This window comes from Denticeps clupeoides, chromosome 20, assembly GCF_900700375.1.
Source record: "Denticeps clupeoides chromosome 20, fDenClu1.1, whole genome shotgun sequence".
Taxonomy (NCBI): Eukaryota; Metazoa; Chordata; class Actinopteri; order Clupeiformes; family Denticipitidae; genus Denticeps; species Denticeps clupeoides.
The window spans coordinates 5,405,228-5,426,917 of NC_041726.1; the positions used below are offsets into that span (position 1 = coordinate 5,405,228).

General features: G+C 48.7%; 1 protein-coding gene across 1 annotated transcript in view; it reads right to left on the bottom strand.

The window, feature by feature from the left end:
* The window catches only part of angpt1 (angiopoietin 1), a 47,916-nt gene extending 27,127 nt beyond the window's left edge, over window positions 1-20,789 (bottom strand). Inside the window, exon 1 of the mRNA XM_028964468.1 lies at window positions 19,930-20,789. Coding sequence (XP_028820301.1) covers window positions 19,930-20,259 — 330 coding nt within the window. The 5' untranslated portion in view covers window positions 20,260-20,789. The remainder of the gene's footprint in view (window positions 1-19,929) is intronic.
* Window positions 20,790-21,690: the final 901 nt, after the last annotated feature.

A 21,690-nucleotide genomic window follows, 5' to 3' on the forward strand; every position in this document is an offset into this window, starting at 1 on the left:
GACGGTGCTTTGCTCAGTGGCACCTCAGTGGGACCTTGGCGGATCAGGTTTCGAACCGGCAACCTTATGATTACGGGGCTGCTTCCTTAACCGCTAGGCCACCACTGCCCCAAAAGCAGAGGACACATTTTGTTGTGTGTCATTGTGAAACACACAAAAAAAAAAACCAAATCAGATGACGTTCACTGAAATAACTCGTCCATTGGATTTCCTTTTGTCGATTTTTGTCATGACCCGTAAAGTTCCTGGCACTCTGTCCCGGCTTAGTTGGCCCTTGACAAAATGAGACATATCAGATATGTGAACTTAAAAGACACCTGTACTTCCTAGATTAAAAGGATCAATTCAACCCTTCCGTTCATGGACACAAGGATTTCCATTGACTCACTCAAATTTGAGAAGACGTTGAAACGGATGTAGGTCATTTTGCAATAAAAGGAGAAGATGTAGATCAAGCGACTTGACAGGTTTTTATATTGAAAGCACTCTTTCATCATTATCTTTTAGTGGATGACAGAACCAGAGTGGTACTTTTGACACAGAGTTACAACGAAGGATAGAAACTCACGAACGACTGACGCCAACTCCTGAGACCTCAGTGAGCCAGTTTTGTTGGGTCAAAAGACTTCACATCCCAAACATCCCATTATCTCGCTCTTTAATGCGACTTAGTCAGCAACAGTTATCATACACAGACTATTAGTAATTCGCTGATAGCATCAGGCAGCGGAAAATGAAAGGGCTTCGCTCAGGCCTTCTATTGCCAAAGAACTGGGGGAGAAATACTTGGCTGCAAGTCACAAAAAACAGTGTGACGGTGACATCGGAGTTGTTCGCTACGTTTTATTTTTTTCCACAGTCCCTGACCGCAACGTTTGTTCGGCTAATTGCGGTTGACAAAATAAGGATCGTCGGAGGAATCTGACGCGAGCTCCGGCAGGATCAGATCCGCAAAAGGATAATGTGACTCATGGCCAACAAGTCATAATATCCCATGACACCGCGACTCTGCAGGGCAAAAGGTCTGGTTCCAACCTACTGTAAATGACACGTAATGTCCACCCAGCATCTCTTCATGCATCTCTCACAGCTGGCGTCTGTGCAAAAAAATGCTTGGGTTATAGACAAGAACATCCCCTAGACAGGATTCTTGTCAATTACAAGGTGAACACACACACACACAGTCAATCTAGCATCGCCAGTTCACCTTATTGATGTCTGGGCAGGTCTTTGGACTATGAAAGGAAATCAGAACACCTGGTGGAAATCCAACATGAACATCTTGAGAACATGCTAACTCGAAACTAAGAGCAATAAGTCAAGCTACAGCCAAGAACCACACCACCATGGCAACCACCATGATATGTTTATTCATAGTTTTAACCATTCCAAAGCATCACAAACACCTTTGCCAGCATTGGTCAATCGTTGCTGCAGAAATGTGTGAATCACTTGGCAAACCAAAATCCCTTTTTTTTGTTAGGAGAATGACAGATGTGTATTTGGCTTGGCTACAGGTACTATGGGCTCGATGGTCCACAAACCAACACTTGCTCAAGTCGAAGGCATAGAATCCATTTCAATCATCACAAAAAATGCGAACGAAAGCAAAATGTAGCCATTCTTCGGATCTTATGGCACGCCGTCTGTCTCTCCTACATGAAAGGGGAGACATTCATCCTTGTGACAGGACAGCTGAAGACAGCTTTTACCCTGTTCTGTGACAAAAGGTGGCCACAAGGAATTAGCACTTTCCTGCCAAATACCCCGCCTTGGACGTGACGCTTGTTTCAGAGCCGTGAGAGAATGCAGAACAGGCCCACTGGCTGCGATGAGTGTCACTTTCACATACGTCTCCAAACTGGAGAGAGGGTGCAGCTGAACACGAAGACTAACGCTGCCAGTGGACAGTTCAGATGTTCCCTGCGCTCAGGTTGCTCTAATGCTGCGCCTTTTCTGTCCTTTCTCATCCGAGTGTAGGTCTGGTAAGTCACCTTGAAGGCGCGCACGGTGGCCGCCAGAAACATTAGCCCCGAGATCACTTGCCGGAAGACCCGCAGTGCTATCCAGGAGAGGGCTGTAAAGGAAAAGTACCAAGGAGAAGCAAGATTACATAAACAGGACCACTTCATTTAAAAATACTCTGGCGGACGCAGTGAAGTAGATGGGCGTGGGTGTCAAGTTCTGTTCCCAGCCCTTATCCCGTCCTGCAGGCCGTTGTCCATGAAGGACAATGGAAACATAAGCAGAAAGTGCAGCTGTCATTCAATGGGGTTTCAGAGACAATAAATTTATATGATTTTTGAAATGGGATTGTTGAGATGCAAAAAAACTTGTGTGCTTTTGAAAAGGATCTTTCGAGCACCGTGTCCAATGCGGGGGCAGCTGGAAAAGATGGCTTACGTCCACTCGTCGCCCACCAGCCGAGGGTCATGCCCAAATGAGTCCGGGGTCACTCACTGTCTACAAGGCCAGGTCTGACCTTTTGAACCGCCACATCCATATCAATACCCCAGTGGCAGACCCAGGTCCTGAGTGTCACGGAGGTGGAAATGGATTAGCACTGTGTTTTATCTTTCTCTGAGGGTGACGAAGGGGTGACTCTCGTTAATGTTATTTATTGATGTATTTGTTAATAATAATAATAATAAAATATTGTAATGAGTTTTTGTTACATAGAACTTCTTGGAAGACCAAAAAACACACTACAGAGGTAATTAAATATTTATATTAAGCTACAATGAACATTGAAAAATGCCTTTTATTTTGGTATCAAATCTTTTTCTAATTTTTCCCGATTTTTGCAGTCTTTTTTATGACCAGATACAGAAATGTCATATTCAAACTAGAAACATGTATTCACTGCAAAAATATTTTACTGCGAAAGCAGAATAACCGTAGCTCGCGCTGAGCCTAGAACGTATAAGAATAACTATGTTCCTGAAGTGTAATTATTTGGTTTAACCCCACACAGATGTTCCAAAATCACTTTTTGTAAAGGTTTATTTAAGTTACTTTATGAAAATGTTGGTCACTTTTGTCCCCGTGATTAAGCTGCATTTCAATAATACCCCCTTTACCGCGTGAAAATGAAAATAATATATATATTACAACTTCTCTTTCAACTTTTGAAAGGTGACAAAAAAGGGATTTATACTTTTGGACATTCCTGAAAGTGCAATAACACAGAGACATGGTTTTTAACCTCCTAAATCATTCCTTCCCTTCTACCATAATTACCGCTGCCTAAGTGAGAGTCACATAAACAGAATTTAATGTTTCCCAAACTGCCACTTGACAAAGTTGCATAAAAGGTTTAAAAAGGGGGAATCGGCTGTGGAGAGCTGAAATGGCCAGAGGCTCCCCGCGACCGCGCTAACGACACCGTCTGACACGCTGACCCCCGTCGCCGCGGAGTCCTGGGCTCATTCCCACCATTTACGGAGGCCAGGAATGCGGCTGTGGCACATTCGGGCTCGTCCCTCAGCCTCTTTTAGCCTCTGTTACGAGCGCCGGGAGCCGAGTTATGACCCGCGTTTAATGGTAAAACAATCTGCCTAAAGCTGCCATCAACTGAGAGAAGACAGCGCTGGCTGAGGGGGACACCCAGACTGTTTTATGGCTGAACTATTGAAATAAATTTGAGGGACGTGAAACGAGCCGTCCTAGCACAGAAGTTTACTCCTCTTTGGCCTTGGAGCACAAGGTTTGAGCAAACCCAGTGTCTGCAGGACAAAGTGGTCGTCTGGGCTGTTTTCAGGGAAAACTCGCCTCTTATCTCTCCACCCAGCGTAGCCTGGGAGGCTGTCGTCTGAGAGAAAAAAGGACCAATGAGAGACTAATGGATCCCCCTGACAAAGCAATTAGCACCAATCAATGGGCAATTCGCCAACAAAAAGAACGGTTTCACCAGTGTGTTGTTAATATCATTATTATTAAAATTTCATTGGCGACTGTAAAATAACAAGGTCATTGGACACCTGAGACCGCTTATCACTTGGACAACATATGAAAGTTTTTATGTTGCTTTTTAACTCTATTAAATGGCATAAAATATTGTGTTTATTGACTGTCATTGTGGAGATTTCATGATGAAATCATAGCAAGGCGTTTTATTTAGTGTAAACCTGGCCAGTCACTTGTCTGGCTTGGTATAACAGCCCAGTTTAAGGTCAGCTATTTGGGGCAGTGGTTGGCCCGGTGGGTAAGGAAATGGAACCCTGAACCACACGGTTCCACTTAGGTGCCACTGAGGTGCCACTTTCATGGCTGCCCACTGCGCACCAAGGGTGACGGTTAGATTAAATGCAGAGGACACATTTAGTTGTATCACCGTGTGCTGTGCAGCAGTGTTTCACAATGACAATCACTTCACTTTTTGAAAATCATCTGGAGTGACCAGTGCTCTCATCCTGTCTAACCTCTGTAACCCGCCCACCCCCTCACCACACACACACACACCGAACGGACACTAGTGATTAAGCACCATGCTTATTGCATTGTGCTGTGTTTAGTTGCAGTTACAAAATAGTTCCCTATTAGCCTATTAAAAATAAAATCTCATTTAGACAATGCTATATGAACAACACTTAGTCTGTCATAGTTTTAACAGACCTGGTGGCGTGAACCTTTTCCCCCTTTCGAATCTTGGAACGGCTGTCTTGTGAGAGGAAGTTCCATCACCTTGATTGCAAAGTTTTTGCCATGCTGTCTCTAAAAAGGGGATCACTGTTGATTCAACTACTTTGGTCATGGACATCCAAGGTCCTAATTTGTATACATTACCCTAAACCAGTCCATCCCCAAAACGAATTAGCCTCATAACCAAAAAATGCTGAAAGGAACACTAATTTTTTTGCACAATGTACTACTTTTTATCAAAATAACAAATTAGGTCGCAGACAGCGAATCCAACCCGTATGCAAAAAATATTAATATTTTTATTTGCACATGTAGATGGAAAGTCCATGTTCAAATTAGAAATGTGTCTCTAAATGGCTCGTAAACTTTAACGACAGCCTCACTTACATATACACGATTAAGAAGGAAAATGAGACACAAATATCCATGCTGTTCATTCAGCGACAGATTTATAGTGTTTGGATATTGTTTAAATGACCATTTACTTTGTATTCTCGATAGCAGACAGCATACCTGGAGGACCTGGAGGATGAACTAAAAGTGGAAATCTGATTAAGGTTAACAAGTCAGCAATGCACTGGGACTGTACGTCATACCTCATAACAACCATGCGCTTTTTTATGCTGGGAACGTCAGAAAAGGGCCAGATAAATCTGCTTCGAATCTCCAGTCATTTATTTTCACATGATTTGGGAATTAAACGGTGCAGATTACAATTATGAGGAAGCTTAGGAAAACAGAGTGTGGTTGGTGGTGCGGGGCGGGGAGCGTGAAGTCTCCCTCTCTCCCGGTACTCTATTCAGGGTTCCCACTCTAAGTCAGACTTAAACTTCTCTGACTTTTTCACGACTTTCCTTGACCAAAAAGCATGACCTCCCGGATAACGCTATGATTCAAAACTGCATTTATGTCATTGGTGTAGAATAAATACAGCTTGGCGTGTTGAATGGTACAAACCAAAACCTCGACTCCATTTCTGACATCCTCTACATGCATCTTTTATTTTGTCCCTTTGAGTTAGCCAGTTTTTTTATGTTAAAGTATGTTATGTTAAATTTTACACTTGCCTGACATGTTTTGTACTTTAGCAAGTGTAGGGACGTGCGTCAACGCAGACTTTTAGAATGTTGCTCATTTTTAGAGCGGGAGCGGTTTTGAGTAAAACAAAAAGTCACTGGGAACAAAGACGTGTAAATACACATCTGATTTTGGCTACTGCACTATTAACAAAATTCCTTGGCACAAAAATGATCAAATTTATTCAGTAAATGCCTTTACTGAAATTCCCTGATATTCCAGAAACTCCATGACCCGTGGGAACCCTGTCTGTTTAACAGGTCACCATAGGCGCTGAGTGGTATCAGAGAAGCAAATGTAAATGTAAATGTAAGGGCTCAAACTGATTTGCAAAAATACAGGCATATGCAACGGAATGCAGATTTCCCCCAAGTGTCAATGAAATGAATACGAATTCATATCATAGTAATTATTGATACGTGATTGATTCGTGTTAAATACAACCCCACATTACAATAACGATGCATGCATGTTGGTTAATAAAAGATTTCTGGCAATTTAATGAAAAAATATGATATAATGCATTACATTATATGATGAATTTATGTTGATATAGAACATTATAACTCATTTATTCAAACTTAAAATCCATCTGGCAATTAAAAATTAAAAAATCTAAAAATGATCTAAGCATAATTTATCAATTTTTTTTTATAACCTTGATTAAAATTCAACGTTTATGAAGTCAGCACAAGGTCAGCGGGAACAGAAAAAAATAAATGCCTGCGAAACGGAAAGCTATACCCATCTGCGTTTGTGTCAGGATTGCCTGCAGCTGGGCTCCACACCGGAACTCAATCCTGACGCCCCATAAATGCCGGAAGTTTCCGCCCGTTCGGGGTCGCTGGCATTTTCGTGGACTCTGCACGAACTTGACCTGGTTTTGTTATGAGTGTTTTGAGTTCTGGCAATCGCCACACGCCTACGGGTTAGTTTCAGTTCGTTATTTAAGTTAAATCGTTTTCGGCCACCGCGCCGCTGTTTATTTGTATTTCTTTATTGTTTGTATTAATAAAACCCCGTTCCCAGCATGTCAAACCTCTGCGCTTCCTTCCCCCGTAAGTCCGTAGTCGTGACAGAATGCCAGCGACCCCCCCAAAAGCGCAGAGGTAAAAGACAGAGGAGAGGAGGCGCCGCGAGGGACGCAGCCCGGCGCGGCGAACGCGGACACCAGGGGAGAGACGCGCCGCCCGTTCTGGTGGAGCGTTTTCTCCCCGAGAAGCCGTGGTACGCGGCGCCGCGTGATGACGTCATCCCCGGGAAACTCCGCGAAACCCGGAAGCGACAACGTCGGCGGGTGAGTGGGCGGAGCGAGGACGTTGGCGTCGGCAGCAGCGAGGAAGTGACGTGGGCAGCGAGCGCAGAAGATGCGACCCCCACGATCTTCGCCATGTCGAGCCAAGAACTCTGCGCTCTGCTGGCAAGGCTCCCCGTGGACTGGGACGACACGGACGACGACGAGAGCACGGGAGACGAGAGTTGGGCTCCGCCCATCGCACCAGTCTGCGATCGTCGCAAGGTCCGTGGGGACCCACGTCACTTCCAGGGGGGTGAGAAGCGACAACAACGGCGGCATCCCTCCAGCGAGGGGATGGGCAGCCTCCAGCCCGAATGGCCAGAGTACTGTCCCTGGGAGTTGATCGCACCCTGGGTCCAGGATGTCCGCAGGGTGGACGACCCTCGGAGTCACAGGTGGGAGGACACGGATGACGAAAGCGACAATGACGTGGATTTTCGTTGGGCAGTCGGGGCCGGGATGGCTCCACCCAGCGCGCGCGTCCGAGATTGTCGCGACATCCGTGAAGATCCACGTGACTTCCGAGGGTATGAGGTCGACACGGACCAACACGAGGATGACGCCGATTGGGCAGTCGGTGCCGGGATGGCTCCGCCCATCGTGCCCGTCCGTTGCGAGGTCCGTGGAAACCCACGTCAGTCCCAGAGGTGCGACAACAGTGAGGAGGAGGACAGCGATGCGGGCGTAAGCTGGTGGAACAGGGCGACAGGAGGTCACCAACCAGCAACTGCACTGTCGGAACTGCCTCACAGGGAAGATGCCCTCCCAGTTCCAGTCGCCGACCCGCCTTCCCTCTGCTCGGACGTTCCCCAGCTGAACGGCAGCGCATCACCAGCGCCCCCGCATGCTGGAGAAGACGTCCACCACCCCCCACGCCACACGCCCACCACCATCTCCAGCGACGCTGCCTGGCAGCAGGGAGAGACCGACAGGAGTTTTCGGGACTTCCAGCAGAGACTGAGGGCGGAGTTTGATCGGCCAGAGCCTGAGCCAGGGATCGAACTCTGCCCCTCCACCACATCCAGTGCCAGTCAGGATCCGGGGCAAGAAGACCAAGCACTGGCGGGCGACGAGAAGGTCGCGCCTCCCGAGATTCTGGCTGTGCCCCCTGAGGAGGTCCCGGAGAGCTCAGAGAGGGAACCAGACGACCCTCTCTTCTGTCTGTCTCTGTCTGTGTGTGTGTGCGTGGCATATGTGTCCGTATGTCGCCCCCACTTCCCCTCTTTGTGTCCACCAGATGGCGACCCAGCCGCGGAGCCGAACCCCAGGGAGGAGGTTCCTGACCCGAATGTGCTGGTCCAAGGCGAGGTGGACAAGCCCCAAGGTACCCCGAAGTCCAGCCGGGGGGGGTGCTCCCCCAAAGAATTTTTTGGGGGGGTGCAGTTCGGGTTGGGGACTCCTCCTGAGGGGAGGGGAGGTGGGGAAGCGATGGAGCTGGGTCCTCCGGTAGCCACTGAGGAGGGCAGGCCAGGCATGGGCCTGCGTCTGCCTCCAGAGGGGTGGAGCGCCATAGAGCCCCCGGGTAGGCATGAGGACCCAGCTGGGACAGACAGGAAGAGGGCCTGCTTGTCCCAACGGACGCAGAAGGGGCTAGCCGGATGGTCTGGCAATGCCCCCCCCTTGGCACCAGGGCCGTGCAGCGAGAGGGGCTGCATAGTCCCAGAAGGCACCAGCCTGGGGTGCCTGGAACAGTCGCCGGAGGCTCTGGGACAATCTCCCCTGCGCGGTGCAGGGGGTGACACAAGACGTGTCAGAGGGGACATGTGGAGACAGGGCCCACACGTACCCAGATGGATCGGCCCTGATTATTGTGTGCAGGTACGGGAGTCCGGGGCCGCCATGCGGGACCACGCCGGGGAGCCAGGCCGAGGGTCCGGGGCCGCCATGCGGGACCACGCCGGGGAGCCAGCCCGAGGGTCCGGGGCCGCCATGCGGGACCACGCCGGGGAGCCAGGCCGAGGGTCCGGGGCCGCCATGCGGGACCACGCGGGGGAGCCAGGCCGAGGGTCCGGGGCCGCCATGCGGGACCACGCCGGGGAGCCAGGCCGAGGGTCCGGGGCCGCCATGCGGGACCACGCCGGGGAGCCAGGCCGAGGGTCCGGGGCCGCCATGCGGGACCACGCCGGGGAGCCAGGCCGAGGGTCCGGGGCCGCCAAGCGGGACCACGCCGGGGAGCCAGGCCGAGGGTCCGGGGCCGCCATGCGGGACCACGCCGGGGAGCCAGGCCGAGGGTCCGGGGCCGCCACGCCTGACCACGCCGGGGAGCCAGCCCGAGGGACCGGGGCCGCCACGCCTGACCACGCCGGGGAGCCAGCCCGAGGGACCCGGGGCCGCCACGCCTGACCACGCCGGGGAGCCAGCCCGAGGGACCGGGGGCCGCCACGCCTGACCACGCCGGGGAGCCAGCCCGAGGGACCGGGGCCGCCACGCCTGACCACGCCGGGTAGCCAGCCCGAGGGACCGGGGCCGCCACGCCTGACCACGCCGGGTAGCCAGCCCGAGGGACCGGGGCCGCCACGCCTGACCACGCCGGGGAGCCAGCCCGAGGGACCGGGGCCGCCACGCCTGACCACGCCGGGGAGCCAGCCCGAGGGACCGGGTCCTCCAAGGGGAGGATACAGCAGGGCAGGAGCCCTGTGGTTGCCGCCGTCCGCCACGCCGCCTCCACTGATGGTACTGTTGGGGCTCCGAGGACGTAGCCCTTGGAGGGGGGGCTCTGTCAGGATTGCCTGCAGCTGGGCTCCACACCGGAACTCAATCCTGACGCCCCATAAATGCCGGAAGTTTCCGCCCGTTCGGGGTCGCTGGCATTTTCGTGGACTCTGCACGAACTTGACCTGGTTTTGTTATGAGTGTTTTGAGTTCTGGCAATCGCCACACGCCTACGGGTTAGTTTCAGTTCGTTATTTAAGTTAAATCGTTTTCGGCCACCGCGCCGCTGTTTATTTGTATTTCTTTATTGTTTGTATTAATAAAACCCCGTTCCCAGTATGTCAAACCTCTGCGCTTCCTTCCCCCGTAAGTCCGTAGTCGTGACAGTTTGAGCCAAATATTTTTGCAGACTCTTCCTTTGCAAAAAAAAAAGACTGTAGTGGCTCCTTTAAAATTAAACATGAGATGGTATCTGAAATCCTTTAAGCTCTCCTTTTATCTTAATCATATTTATTACAAGCCCAGATGATTAAAACATCAACGGCCCCATATTAATCAGACACTATATGAAGTTTAAATGACTTTTGCGTCAGTCCAGATTAAGGGGCTGGTATGCGTGAGCTTTCACGGAGGCCTGTGTGATTTATGTCAAAAGTAAGCCAAGGGAAGCTAGCGAAAGCAAAGGGCAATTAATTTTCGATATCCCGCCTCAAAAACACATGAACCCGTTTGAAAACGAGAAAAGGGGCCTGAAGGAGACGTCTGTTTGCTTTGACTCTCCATTCTTTTCTCGGAAGAGCGGCGAGCGCCGCCGCGTCCAACAGAAATGTTTACTTTCCCCCCATCTTTTTTATTTTTACGGTGGTAGTACAACACAGACGTTTGCTTGTTATTTCGATCAATTTCCTTGAAATGAACTTTCTGTTGGTCTAGACGTGATCATAATGCCACTCTCGGTGACGTTTTCCCCCCCCCCCCCCCCCCAAACCACAGGCCCGTGGTCAGCAAGCTTAATGTGTGAAAACAGGATTTCTCATTATCTAAATGTAATATCAGCCCAACTTGGGAGATTTTTACTTTTTTTTTGTTGACTCGAGGCTGGTGCCCGGCGGCTTCTGCGTCACTCATGCAAAAAAAAACAAAAAAAATGGCAGGGACGGTGACTATTTTTCAGACGAGCCTGTGTGTGCCTCTGTTTATTTGTACGATTCCTCGAGTTACTGCTGCCCTCTCAAGTCTGGGCAATTTCTGGTTCGCCGAAATTGCCTCCTATTAATTGTGTGTATCTAGATGTATGGGAGAGGAAATGCAGGCATTCACCCAAGACCTGAGAACGGGGAGGAGAAGAAACAAACAAGAAAACAAACTTGGGTCTGCCCCAGCCCCCCTGCGATCTACAGCCTGGTACTCTGTCCTCCAGGAGAAAGCGGAATCTGCTGGGAAAGTTCTTCCCTGAATAACGTCCCCCGAGGAACGTCAGAACGCGTCTTTATGGATCCATATTACATCATGACCGAGTTATGAAGTGTAACATGCGCTATACCCGCACCACGCATCAGCACCTCAGCTGTGTTGGGTCTAGACGAGGACTTTTGAAGGCCTCGACCATGCTGACAGCTACAGTCAGCGTGCCCAAGTAAAAAAAAAAAAAAAAAAAAAGTGAAGTGAAGTGATTCTCACATGTGATACACAGCAGCACAGCACACGGTGCACACAGTGAAATTTGTCCTCTGCATTTAACCCATCACCCTGAGTGAGCAGTGGGCAGCCATGACAAGCGCCCGGGGAGCAGTGTGTGGGGACGGTGCTTTGCTCAGTGACACCTCAGTGGCATCTTGGCGGATCGGGATTCGAACCGGCAACCTTCTGATTACGGGGCCGCTTCCTTAACCTCTAGGCCACCACTGCCCCCACTACAGGGAGTACTACAGGGAGGTGGGTGGAACGCAGTGGCTCAGATGAAGAGTCTCTCGGTACAGTTCCAGTCTGTTCAGCGGCGGACCAAAGAGACTCTAATTTGTCTCGAGTGAAAGGAAGACCAGATGTAGACCGAATTTCAGTGAACAGGACACTGCGCTGGAAGTTAGCGTGGACTTCCCTGGGAATTTTAGGTAGCTTTCCTTGGGGTGAAATTCAAATTCATTGCCAACCGATTGTAACTGTTAGTGACAACTGTTAGATCCTAAATGATCACAGCATCGAGCCCCAATCAAGAAGTAATCCCTTGTAGTTTATTTAATGGTGTCTTCAGTATCTGAAACGGACTAATGTCAACAAAAGGCCTCATATCGCACAAATTGAGAAAAAAAGGAAAAATTGCATTAAGTTGGTATTTCAGGCACTCTGTATTTGCATTCTTTGCAAATAAATTAAAATGGAAGCATTTATTTGCACCAGTAGACAGGCGAGTATCAATGGGTGTGGCCAGGGGTGTGGCCTAGTGGCCTAGACCCAGGTTCAACCCCACTTACTACCATTGTGTCCCTGAGCAAGACACCTAACCCTGAGTGTCTCCAGGGGGGACTGTCCCTGTCACTACTGATTGTAAGTTGCTCTGGATAAGGGCGTGTGGTAAATGCCGTAAATATAAATGGATCATCCAAACGTACACTGACTGTGGCTGAAACGTGCAAAGAATTCAGCATCAACAATCAACAGTGGTTCCCAATGCCATGCTTATCAGTGTCCAAATTACCTTGTGTCAAAGCGAAAGTGACGTTATTGTCATTTTGAAACACTGCAGCACAGCACGCGGTGAACACAATGCAACGTGTCCTCTGTATTTAACCCATCATCACGCTGGATGCTATATGTCCTCGGCCCTTATCTCACGGCTGGCGACAGGCCCACCTTGCTTGCAGTGCTAATGTGAGTCTGCAGAATTAGCTCATGGATCACCACGTTCTCCACAATTGTCCAGATGGGTGAAGAACGGCACTGCTGGCTGGGGACTGGGATCTTCATAAATTGCCATGAAGGATCACACACTGCTCGGGTAATATACTGCCCCACGGTTCTCCGGAGGGCGAGGAAGAACGGGAAAAAGGGGGGAGCATGGACGTCCGCCAAGCTGCCACAGCCCCCTGTCCTTCCATCTGTCTGTGCCGCTGTTTATTTTTGCTTTCTCAGCCTCAAGTGCAGCAGAAGTGTGTGTACACACAATGACACGGGGGGGGGGTCAAATGAGCTAAAACAGCGCGCTCGTGGTGACGAGCCACCGTGACAGACTTTATCCTCCCTTCCCGGCCGCTTATCCTCCGCTGACCATAATTTACGCTGAATTTACTACAGTAATATCCTGTCACGGCGCTATCCGTATTGCATGACAGTGGCGTCTGACCCCTGCTGCTGTATACAGGCCCCACGACAGTCAATGCCAGCGCGCCGAGCAGCCGGCACCCAGGGAAACGCGGGGATTCGCCTATCCATCATGGTGGAAGGTATTCGCAGCAGCCGGTCGCACATCACCTCCTCTTTCTTTACAAAATGTCCAAACACAGCCACACCAGATCTGTCAAAGATTAGCCTCCAGGAGTCCATTCACACGTACGTTCCCCACGCTGGGAAACTCCATAAAAACTTCTTTAGGCTTATTTGTTTTGTTTCCTTAAAAGTGCTACTGGTTGCATTTTCTTTTGACACCTTACATGGGGTAAAAAACCAAAGCTTCCCCAATCCGTTACATGAAATTTCTGGATTATTTCTAGAAACGGATCCTCATGGGAACGGTTATACGTGTTCTTTAGAAAGCCGTGTGCACCATTATGTTCTCCAACCTCAAAATGAGGGTCATTGAGGCCAAACTGCTCAGAGTGTGACTCTAATGGACTTCAAGAGGTATTCCAATTCTGATAACATAATGTAGAATGACCTTTGACCCCCTTTTTTCTGTACAGCACCACCTTTACTTGCTCTGACAGGAGGTGAGAGGGTCGGGGAGGGGTGGCGGCTGAATCTACGAGAGCGCCCATATCTACATCGTTAGCAATTATCTGCCGTCGGTCCTGACAGCCACACCCAGTGTGTTGTGGGGAATGTGAGAAGGCTGGCCCAGCTCCCAGACCAGGCGAACACCGGTCTGGCCGAGGTTCAGACGTTCTCCAGAGCTGGGCGGGCGTGAGGGGGCGGAGGGTGATCACGGCGCTAAACCTCTAAGCCCGCTAACCCAGCGCATACCAATGCCAACAGGTATTAACTGGGTTTTGGGCTGGTTTTCAAGATCGCAATTAGAATTAGCAAATAATTCAATTCTGCAGAATAAAGATAAGAACTCTCATGCGTATAAATCTATATTAAAATGCTCAGTTGAAGGAGTTTTATTCGTTTTTAACTGCCTAGAGTGAGCGTTTTTATGTTAATGATGCATGAATTTTTTCATATGTTAATTAATGATTGGTTCTGCTCACAGGTCATCATCGTCTTTGGAAAATGACCTTGGGACCTACACAATGTTTCAATTAAGCAGGTTCGATGCATGTTTCTTCTATGACATGGCCTTCAGGATCATCTAGATCATCTAGATTCATCAATGCTTCTCAATACATCTGGAGACGTGTGGCTTTCAGCTCTGTAGCACTGCGGGACCTCAAATGTTCTTCATTCAGACAAAAACTGAGAAACATTGGTGGGTTGAAGCTAAACACCCCCCAAGGTGTGTTTTAGACCACCACAGTATCCAAAAAAACCAAACACTTATTAAATGTCATTCTGACATATAATAATTCAAAATTTTATTTCAATGCATGTTGGAGCCTCCGGTGCAAAGAGACGTGACTCATGAACACCGAAGTCTCTTTGTCCCTCGCCTACCTCGAATTGTCCCACAGGGAGGATTAGTTCACTGCTTTTATTTATCTGACGCCCTTGCATCACACATCCCCGTGCGTGGTTCGCTTTCATCTGCGCAAACTTGATGTTTTGACGTGCAATCAAGGAAACGTTCAAGACGATAAGGTGGACCAGCGGAAGTTTGGCAGCTGCTGCGGTGACGACTGACAGAGACGGTCGCACACGGAGCCGCGTCTGTACAGAGAAGGGACGACTCTGGGGGAAATAAAACCAAAACTCAAACGCTCTGTTTATCTCGTGGATTAATGTGTGTCAGATGAAGTGGATTCCAATGGAAGTAAGAAATATAACCCAAGAACGGCCTGGACTCCGAAAAAGAGATTTCGTTTCCTAAACACAAGCATGACATCTCAACCTTATTTATTTTGATGCGCATGGAGAGACGAAAATAGCCATGCATGCTTGCATCACTACCAGATCTGCCCCCGACTTATGAAAACCTGAGAAAATGCAGCTGTTCTGTTAGGAAACGGCGTGCGCTAACACAGGCTGCGCCTTTAAAACCCATTAAAAAGCTAAGGAGCTGAGAAAGACCATATCCGGAAGCCATTAAGACCCATGTTTGATGCTGAGACTGCAGCAACGTCCAGCGGTGTATGATATATGAGGGTTCATGGCCAAAGCGCTACCTAAGCAAGAATACCTGGCACTTTTGTTTCCAGTCATATTCACGACGGGTCAATGTATAACAGCACAAAGGATTAAAACGACATTTTAGGATGAAATGCATTCAAAATTAAGAACACAGATGATTTCAGGTGCTCCATGTTGAGTGATAACATTTTATGTTATTTGGGTAGAATATTATTGATGGTGCATATATAATACATAATTCATAATATAATGTGTAAGTGGCGGCCCAGCGGGTAACGAAGCAGACTTGTAACCGAGGGTTTGCGGGTTCAAGTACCAAACCGCCAAGGTGCTACTGAGTCACCTTGAGCAAGGTACCGTCCCCACACACTGCCTGCCCACTGCTCACTAAGGGTGAGGGTTAAATAGAGAGGACACATTTCGTTGTGTCACGGTGTGCTGTGCTGTTTATCACAATGACAAAAACAATCCCTTTCACTTGAATTTAGTGGCTGTTGCAATACAAGAAACTTGACGTATGTTTCTTAATGATCCAGTAGTTTTTGTTGCTTAGTGACATCAGTCAGGTAGGCAGCACATGCTTCCCTTTTTGCGATAGCATAACTAGATAATTAAGCCACAATGACATTCAATCAGATGCAATCCGAGTTTCGTATATTATGAGATATTAGCTGCACCAGAATGTCTTTCAACTAATGACATAGCACATAAATGTCTGCTGCAACCCCAGGAAGAGAAATGGCAGCTGTTTAAAGAAGAAAAAACCCACCCCAGGGTATGAGCAAAGTTAAACATATTGCAGGAAATTCTCAATTTATTCCACACGCATTGTAGCAACTTTTAGCCATGAGCAGAAGTTTGTGGGCCAGGGCAAATCGGAACAGCCGAAGCACCTAACAAAATAGAAAAATATAATTGCAATACAATTGAAATAAATCCTGAACATAAGCGTACGCAGGATGGCGATTAACTGAATGCCTGCAGGAAATTTGATTGCATGAACCCACGGCGCTGCTCAGGCGGCTAATAATGATGGCCGGGGTGCTAGCATCGTAGCGCTTAAGCCTTCTTTTCCAGCCTTAACCACCCGCTGAAATATGAATTTGTGGAGGGAAGAAAAAAATGGAACAAAAATTGAGTGGCCATATTGACTATGACAAACTCTCCCCTCCTTTCCTGAGTCCCAGAAAGGCGCATTATGCCGGCTTCGGCTTTCAAACCCGTAATATATGTTCTGAGCTATTCCCCTGATGGGCAAAGCCAACCGGCTCTGTTTTCTTTGCACCTCTTTCTGGCACCGGGTAAAAGGCACAGGCCCGAGTAAGTTGAAACGGTGATGAATGTTGAACTATTTCAGAAAAAAAAAAGACAGAACAGGAAGGGAGGACTTTTTTTTTTGTCTGTGTGTCTGTCATTCATCCGTCCAGAAGTGCATTGTTTTCATTATTCAGATTCATTCTAGGGGCAAAGCAAACTTACACACACAAAGAAAGTCACTCCAAAACTGCCTGGGCCTTTCTCAAGGCGCTTAAGCCAGGCTAGCACTTTTCTGAGGGCCCTGAAGAATTTGGCTAAATATGCCCCCCCTTTTATTCAGTTTAACCGTGTTTACTCTGATGAAGAACAGGGAGCTGGGCACGGGCATTCGTATTAACTACCGTGAGTTGACCGCACCAAATCTCAGTGATGAGGGTTTTTCCTAGGCAGGCCGTCAAAGTGGCCTTTCTAAATGAGCGGTTTGGCTTGGCAGGACTGCCTTTAAAAAAAAAAAAAAAAACAGGGCCCTGAGAGGTTTTCTCCAGATACAGTCTGCAGATCAATCACTTCCACTCTTAGTGGACTCCCACATGGACACATGACAGTAGGCTGCTCTCTGTCCCAAAAAATTGCTTTCAACCCCCCGTCCAATCTCACCTCCCTTAAGGGAACGGAGCACTAAAAAAACACAGCAGCAACTGAGTTCGTCGACATTATTAAAAAAAAAAAAAAAGAAAACTGGCCTGAAGTATGCTTTTGTCGAATTTAAAATAATAACGGTATTTTCTTGCAAAATTAATAAGGGCTTTTATTTTACTCAACCATTCCTTCACGGCATATTTGGTAATGAAGCAGTAAATGAGTGAAGCAGGACCTGAGGGGTAATGGGGGTTGCCTAAGTGGCTGGTTTCCTGAAACAAATGACAGAAGATCGCACCCCCGCCAGACTAAATCCCCTCTCCGCTGTCCGGTCTGCAACTCTCGGGTAATCCTTCGACAAACAGAAGCCACCTTTGACTGGGCAAGAATGTTATCTGCTCAAATGGAGCAGAATTGGACGAAACCCTGAGCGGATCATGCCGGCCCAGCCCGGAGCGGGCCGGAGGAAATGGGGAGAGAGAGTGATATCTGTGTCAGGCGCTTTCATCAGCCCACAGCGCGGCAGCATTCATCATCCCGGAGCTCTACCCTCCACCAGCGGTCAGGACTCCGCTGATCAAGACAGATAGACCGGCCGGGACTCTTTGACTTCTGTCCAATGAAATATGTTAACTGCATCCTTATGTTTGCGGCGTAATTGCAGGGAATTAGCGCCGTGTCATTTGCTCCAAGTGTTTCTTTCTGTATTTGTTTTCCATTAAATGGTATAGCCACTCTATGTTTCACTATTTTCACTATTCACGATGTACATCTTCCCATTATTAGTGCTCTGTAGTTCCTCATCTCCTGGGTAAAACTATCAAATCTGGGTGCATTTTTACCCAGAAGATAAATCTCGTCTTTTCCCAGAGAAAAAACTAGTTTGCATGTGTTGCATTTGTGGAATAGACCAAAAATTAGATCGTTGGTAGATCATTTCGCAACAACTGGTTAAATAAGTACTGAAAAAAGGGAGGAGGGACATCTTATACTTGCAACCTAATACTGATAGATTGTAAATATATAACATATATGATATCAATGACAAGAAATACTTTAAGTCTTAATATTAAAATTAATATTAAAATAGGCTAGTCCAGATGAAAAAAAAATCAAGTGTTTACATTTTTTATTGAAAATGTGGGCTTTGAGCCAAAACATTAGCTGTAGCAACTTGAAATGCGCTCCTATTCAGACGGATTTCTATCTTGCCCTCTTGTTTTTTTTATCCAAAGTGAGAAATTAATCCAAAAACGAGAAAAAAAAAATCAGATGAAAAAAACAGAAAGGCACCCACGTTGCTCAGAGGCAAGGCATTTCGGCGTTAACATCACCAACACATAGCGTCACGATCCCGCTCTCAGTGTTTGCGGAGCAGTCAGTCTTAAAACTTCACCAGGGCTCAGCCGGCAAACACTGTCTGTGTTTTTTTTTTTTTTCCTCCATCCGCCACCGGCAGATGGATGAAGCCGACTGAAGAGCAGCGGGGCTCGAACCTTCGCCTCCTTCGCCCATACAAATACTCCCTGCGAAAGATGGACCATTTCACCGGCTGGGCGTCTTTGGTAAACACTTCAGTAAAAAGCACGCTGTCTCTACGGAGGCTACCAGTCCTGTGCTGATACTGAGCTTTTAGCCGGACTTAAGACCTGGCCCCGCGTGCGCTGTGTGGATTTTGCTTGATATTAATGCATGTTTTATCAATTCAGACCTGTTCGCTGGGAATGTGTGAGAAACACATGAGATAAGATATGTAACCCGAAAGCCTGGCACTTAGGGTTCCACATCAATCTTTATCCAACAACGGCCGAATTCGCTACTCGGCACACCATTTTAGGGGAGTAACCGTCCTCTCTGTGCTTCAGAACGTTACGTGCACACACACATAACAAGCGCAAATACGGGTACCTCAAGTGAACTACTACAGTTGGCACTAAACTACCCCGTTAAGCAGGAACACTGACGACAAACTGGCAGTTTTAGGGTCAATTAATTGGCCGAAACAAAGAGTAATGCCTCACGCGACGTGGGCCAGAAAAGCGAGAACCTGGTGAGGAACTACCAGACACGCCCTGAGCAATGAGCAGAGAAATGAAAGTAAATAAGACGGGGCTTAGAAGTCCCACGTTGCCTCGACGCATGCTTTCATTTTGCAGCTTATCGCTCTTTTCTTGGAGCCAACTGGTCTAAAAAAAAACCTGCTCGGCTGCCAAAAGCCGTGATAAAATTTTGTATTCTTTTTTAAATTCATTAATTCACTAGAGAGCCATTCGTTTGCCGCTCGGTCATGGCTAAAAAAAAAAAATGAGAAAAGAAGGGATGGCGAATTTAATAATGCACACGTTTGTGGAGATGGCTCCACAACTTTTAAATGGCTCTGTCACCCCGTTATCACCGACTCGCAGTTTACAGTATTATCTGCTAAACGAAGCCAGCGCCGCCGTATTCACATTTCTAGAATACTTTTGCTGCGGCACAATAAACGTCTGTGCGGGCTACGAGTTCTCCTGCTGTCTATCTCTCTCTCTCTCTCTCTCTCTCTTTCTGGGACAGAGCTGTTCCCTGCTGCGCCCTCAGAAGTACCCCACTTCCTGTCATTAAAGAGACAGCACACTGCTGAAGTCTGGACGAAGGGCAAACGACCGCTTATAACCAAACTACAGAATCTAACAAAAAAAAAAAACGGGACGTTGTCTACAGATCAAACTGAATTTTGGTATATTGTCAACGAACCCAAACCAAACGCCACTTTGATAAGTGTTACAGCGTGTTTATTACACTTGAACTAGTTGATATTGAAATATCTTGGCATGAAGGCCTCTGTCCAGACACTCGTTCCTTTTTTCAGCTCTGGCAGGGTTCAGGAATCCCGCCTGGAAGTAACCGGCCGTTTGATGGACTGACGGGGCGTGGAACTGGCGTACCTTCTGCAGCCACTGGGTGTAGTTCTCCATCACGTGCTCCAGGTACTGGATCTTCTGCGTGGAGAAGTCCGGCTCGGGCGGCGCGTCCCTCTGCAGGGCGTTGGCGTTGTACTGGCCGCCCACTTTGGCGGGCTCGCGGCAGGAGGCGCCCGGGGCGGCGCCGTCAGCCTCCGGCAGGATGAAGGTGTAGGTGCACTGGCCGTGCTGCACCCGGTGGTAGCGGCGGCCGGCGCCGTCGTCCTTTTCCCCGCCGGCCCCCTCGCCGTTGCTCGCCGCCACCAGGAGGGCGGCCAGCGGCAGAAGAGGGCAGACCAGCCTGCGCCACAGCATTTCCACCAACAGCTGAGGGAAGAGGTCACGAAATGAAAGAGTCCAGTTTCTCCCCCAAAAAAACCTAATAAAACGAGCTGTGTCCCCCTCGCTGTAATCAGAACGCTTTGAAGTAAACAGTTTCTGCAGAATGTGAGTTGTCCACGTCTACGCTGGACGTTCCGTTGAAGCTGCGTCTGGAGAGCATTGTTGACCTCGTCGTCCGGTCGGTGTCTCGCCGGTCCGCTCTGAAGGGTCGTTATCCCTGGTGGCAGCAGGGCGACACTTGTTGCGCGGCGCGGGTCCGAGCGGCTGGTGGCGGGTGGAGATTAGCGCAGGCTGAGGAATCTCCGTGCTGGAAGGCGGCGTGTGGGCTTCTGGGCGTCGGGCCTGCCCCGGTTCTTCTCTCTCTCTCTCTCTCTCTCTCTCTCTCCTCCTGACTCCCAGAGTGACCTCAAGAGCGAGTGAGTCGCCGGAGAACAGCTCCGGGCTTCCAGCACACTCTGAGCCTGCCCCTTGCACAGTGACTGCAGAGGAATGTGTGTGTGCGGTGTGTGTGTGTGTGAAAGGGAGAGGGACCCCAGCACAGAGGATGTGCTCAGACCACGAGGATCGTTTTACCGGCATTCTGACCCCAGACTTGTGTGGTAGCCCTGCCCCTGTACACTAGGTCTGTTCTAGCAGTACATAAACCACTCACACACACACACACACACACACACACATTGCAAACTCTAAGGCCATACATATATACAGAAGGGTCATTTAATTGCATAACATCACACAGAAAACGGAGCTGTATATTTTCTCATCGGAATTCAAAGGGCGCGAACGTGACTCGGTGCGGGTTGAACCGAAAGCCAGACGATGCATCGTGCGGAGGGTTCGGCGCTGGGGGCTGATGGGATAGTGTGGTGAAAGGCTGGAGGTCGGGGTGTCAAGACCCAATTACGAGAACTGCCACGGCATCGCCTGACTCGGCCCGGCCGTGGCGGGAGATAGGGACGACTCTTCCTGCCCCCACGCCTTGTGGCTCCGGTGATATACGGCCTCTGAATGGTGGGTGGGTTTTTCTTGGGGAGGGGAGGGGGAGGCATGAAGTGAGCCTCTGATGAAGGGTGACAGAGATGTGTGGGGTGGGACGAGGCCGGGGGTTAGAGAGTGTGAATTAATGTGTGGAGGAAAACCCAAGATAACAAACCCAGAATAACCCAGGCTACCCGGCACAGAAGGCACGAGCAAACATTTCTTCCAAAGTCTGCCCTGGTGTCCGCTGAGTTGGCGTCCAAGAAGCTATACCTTTAACAAAAGAACTCACAAATTCTTTCTAGTAAACATTACGCATTAATAACGCATCAGGTCACTTACCAAAAAATCTTATAAAGTAAATAGTCTAAAGATATAAAGAAGTAAATAGTTGTTTTTGCCATAGATTCATTTCTGTATCATTTC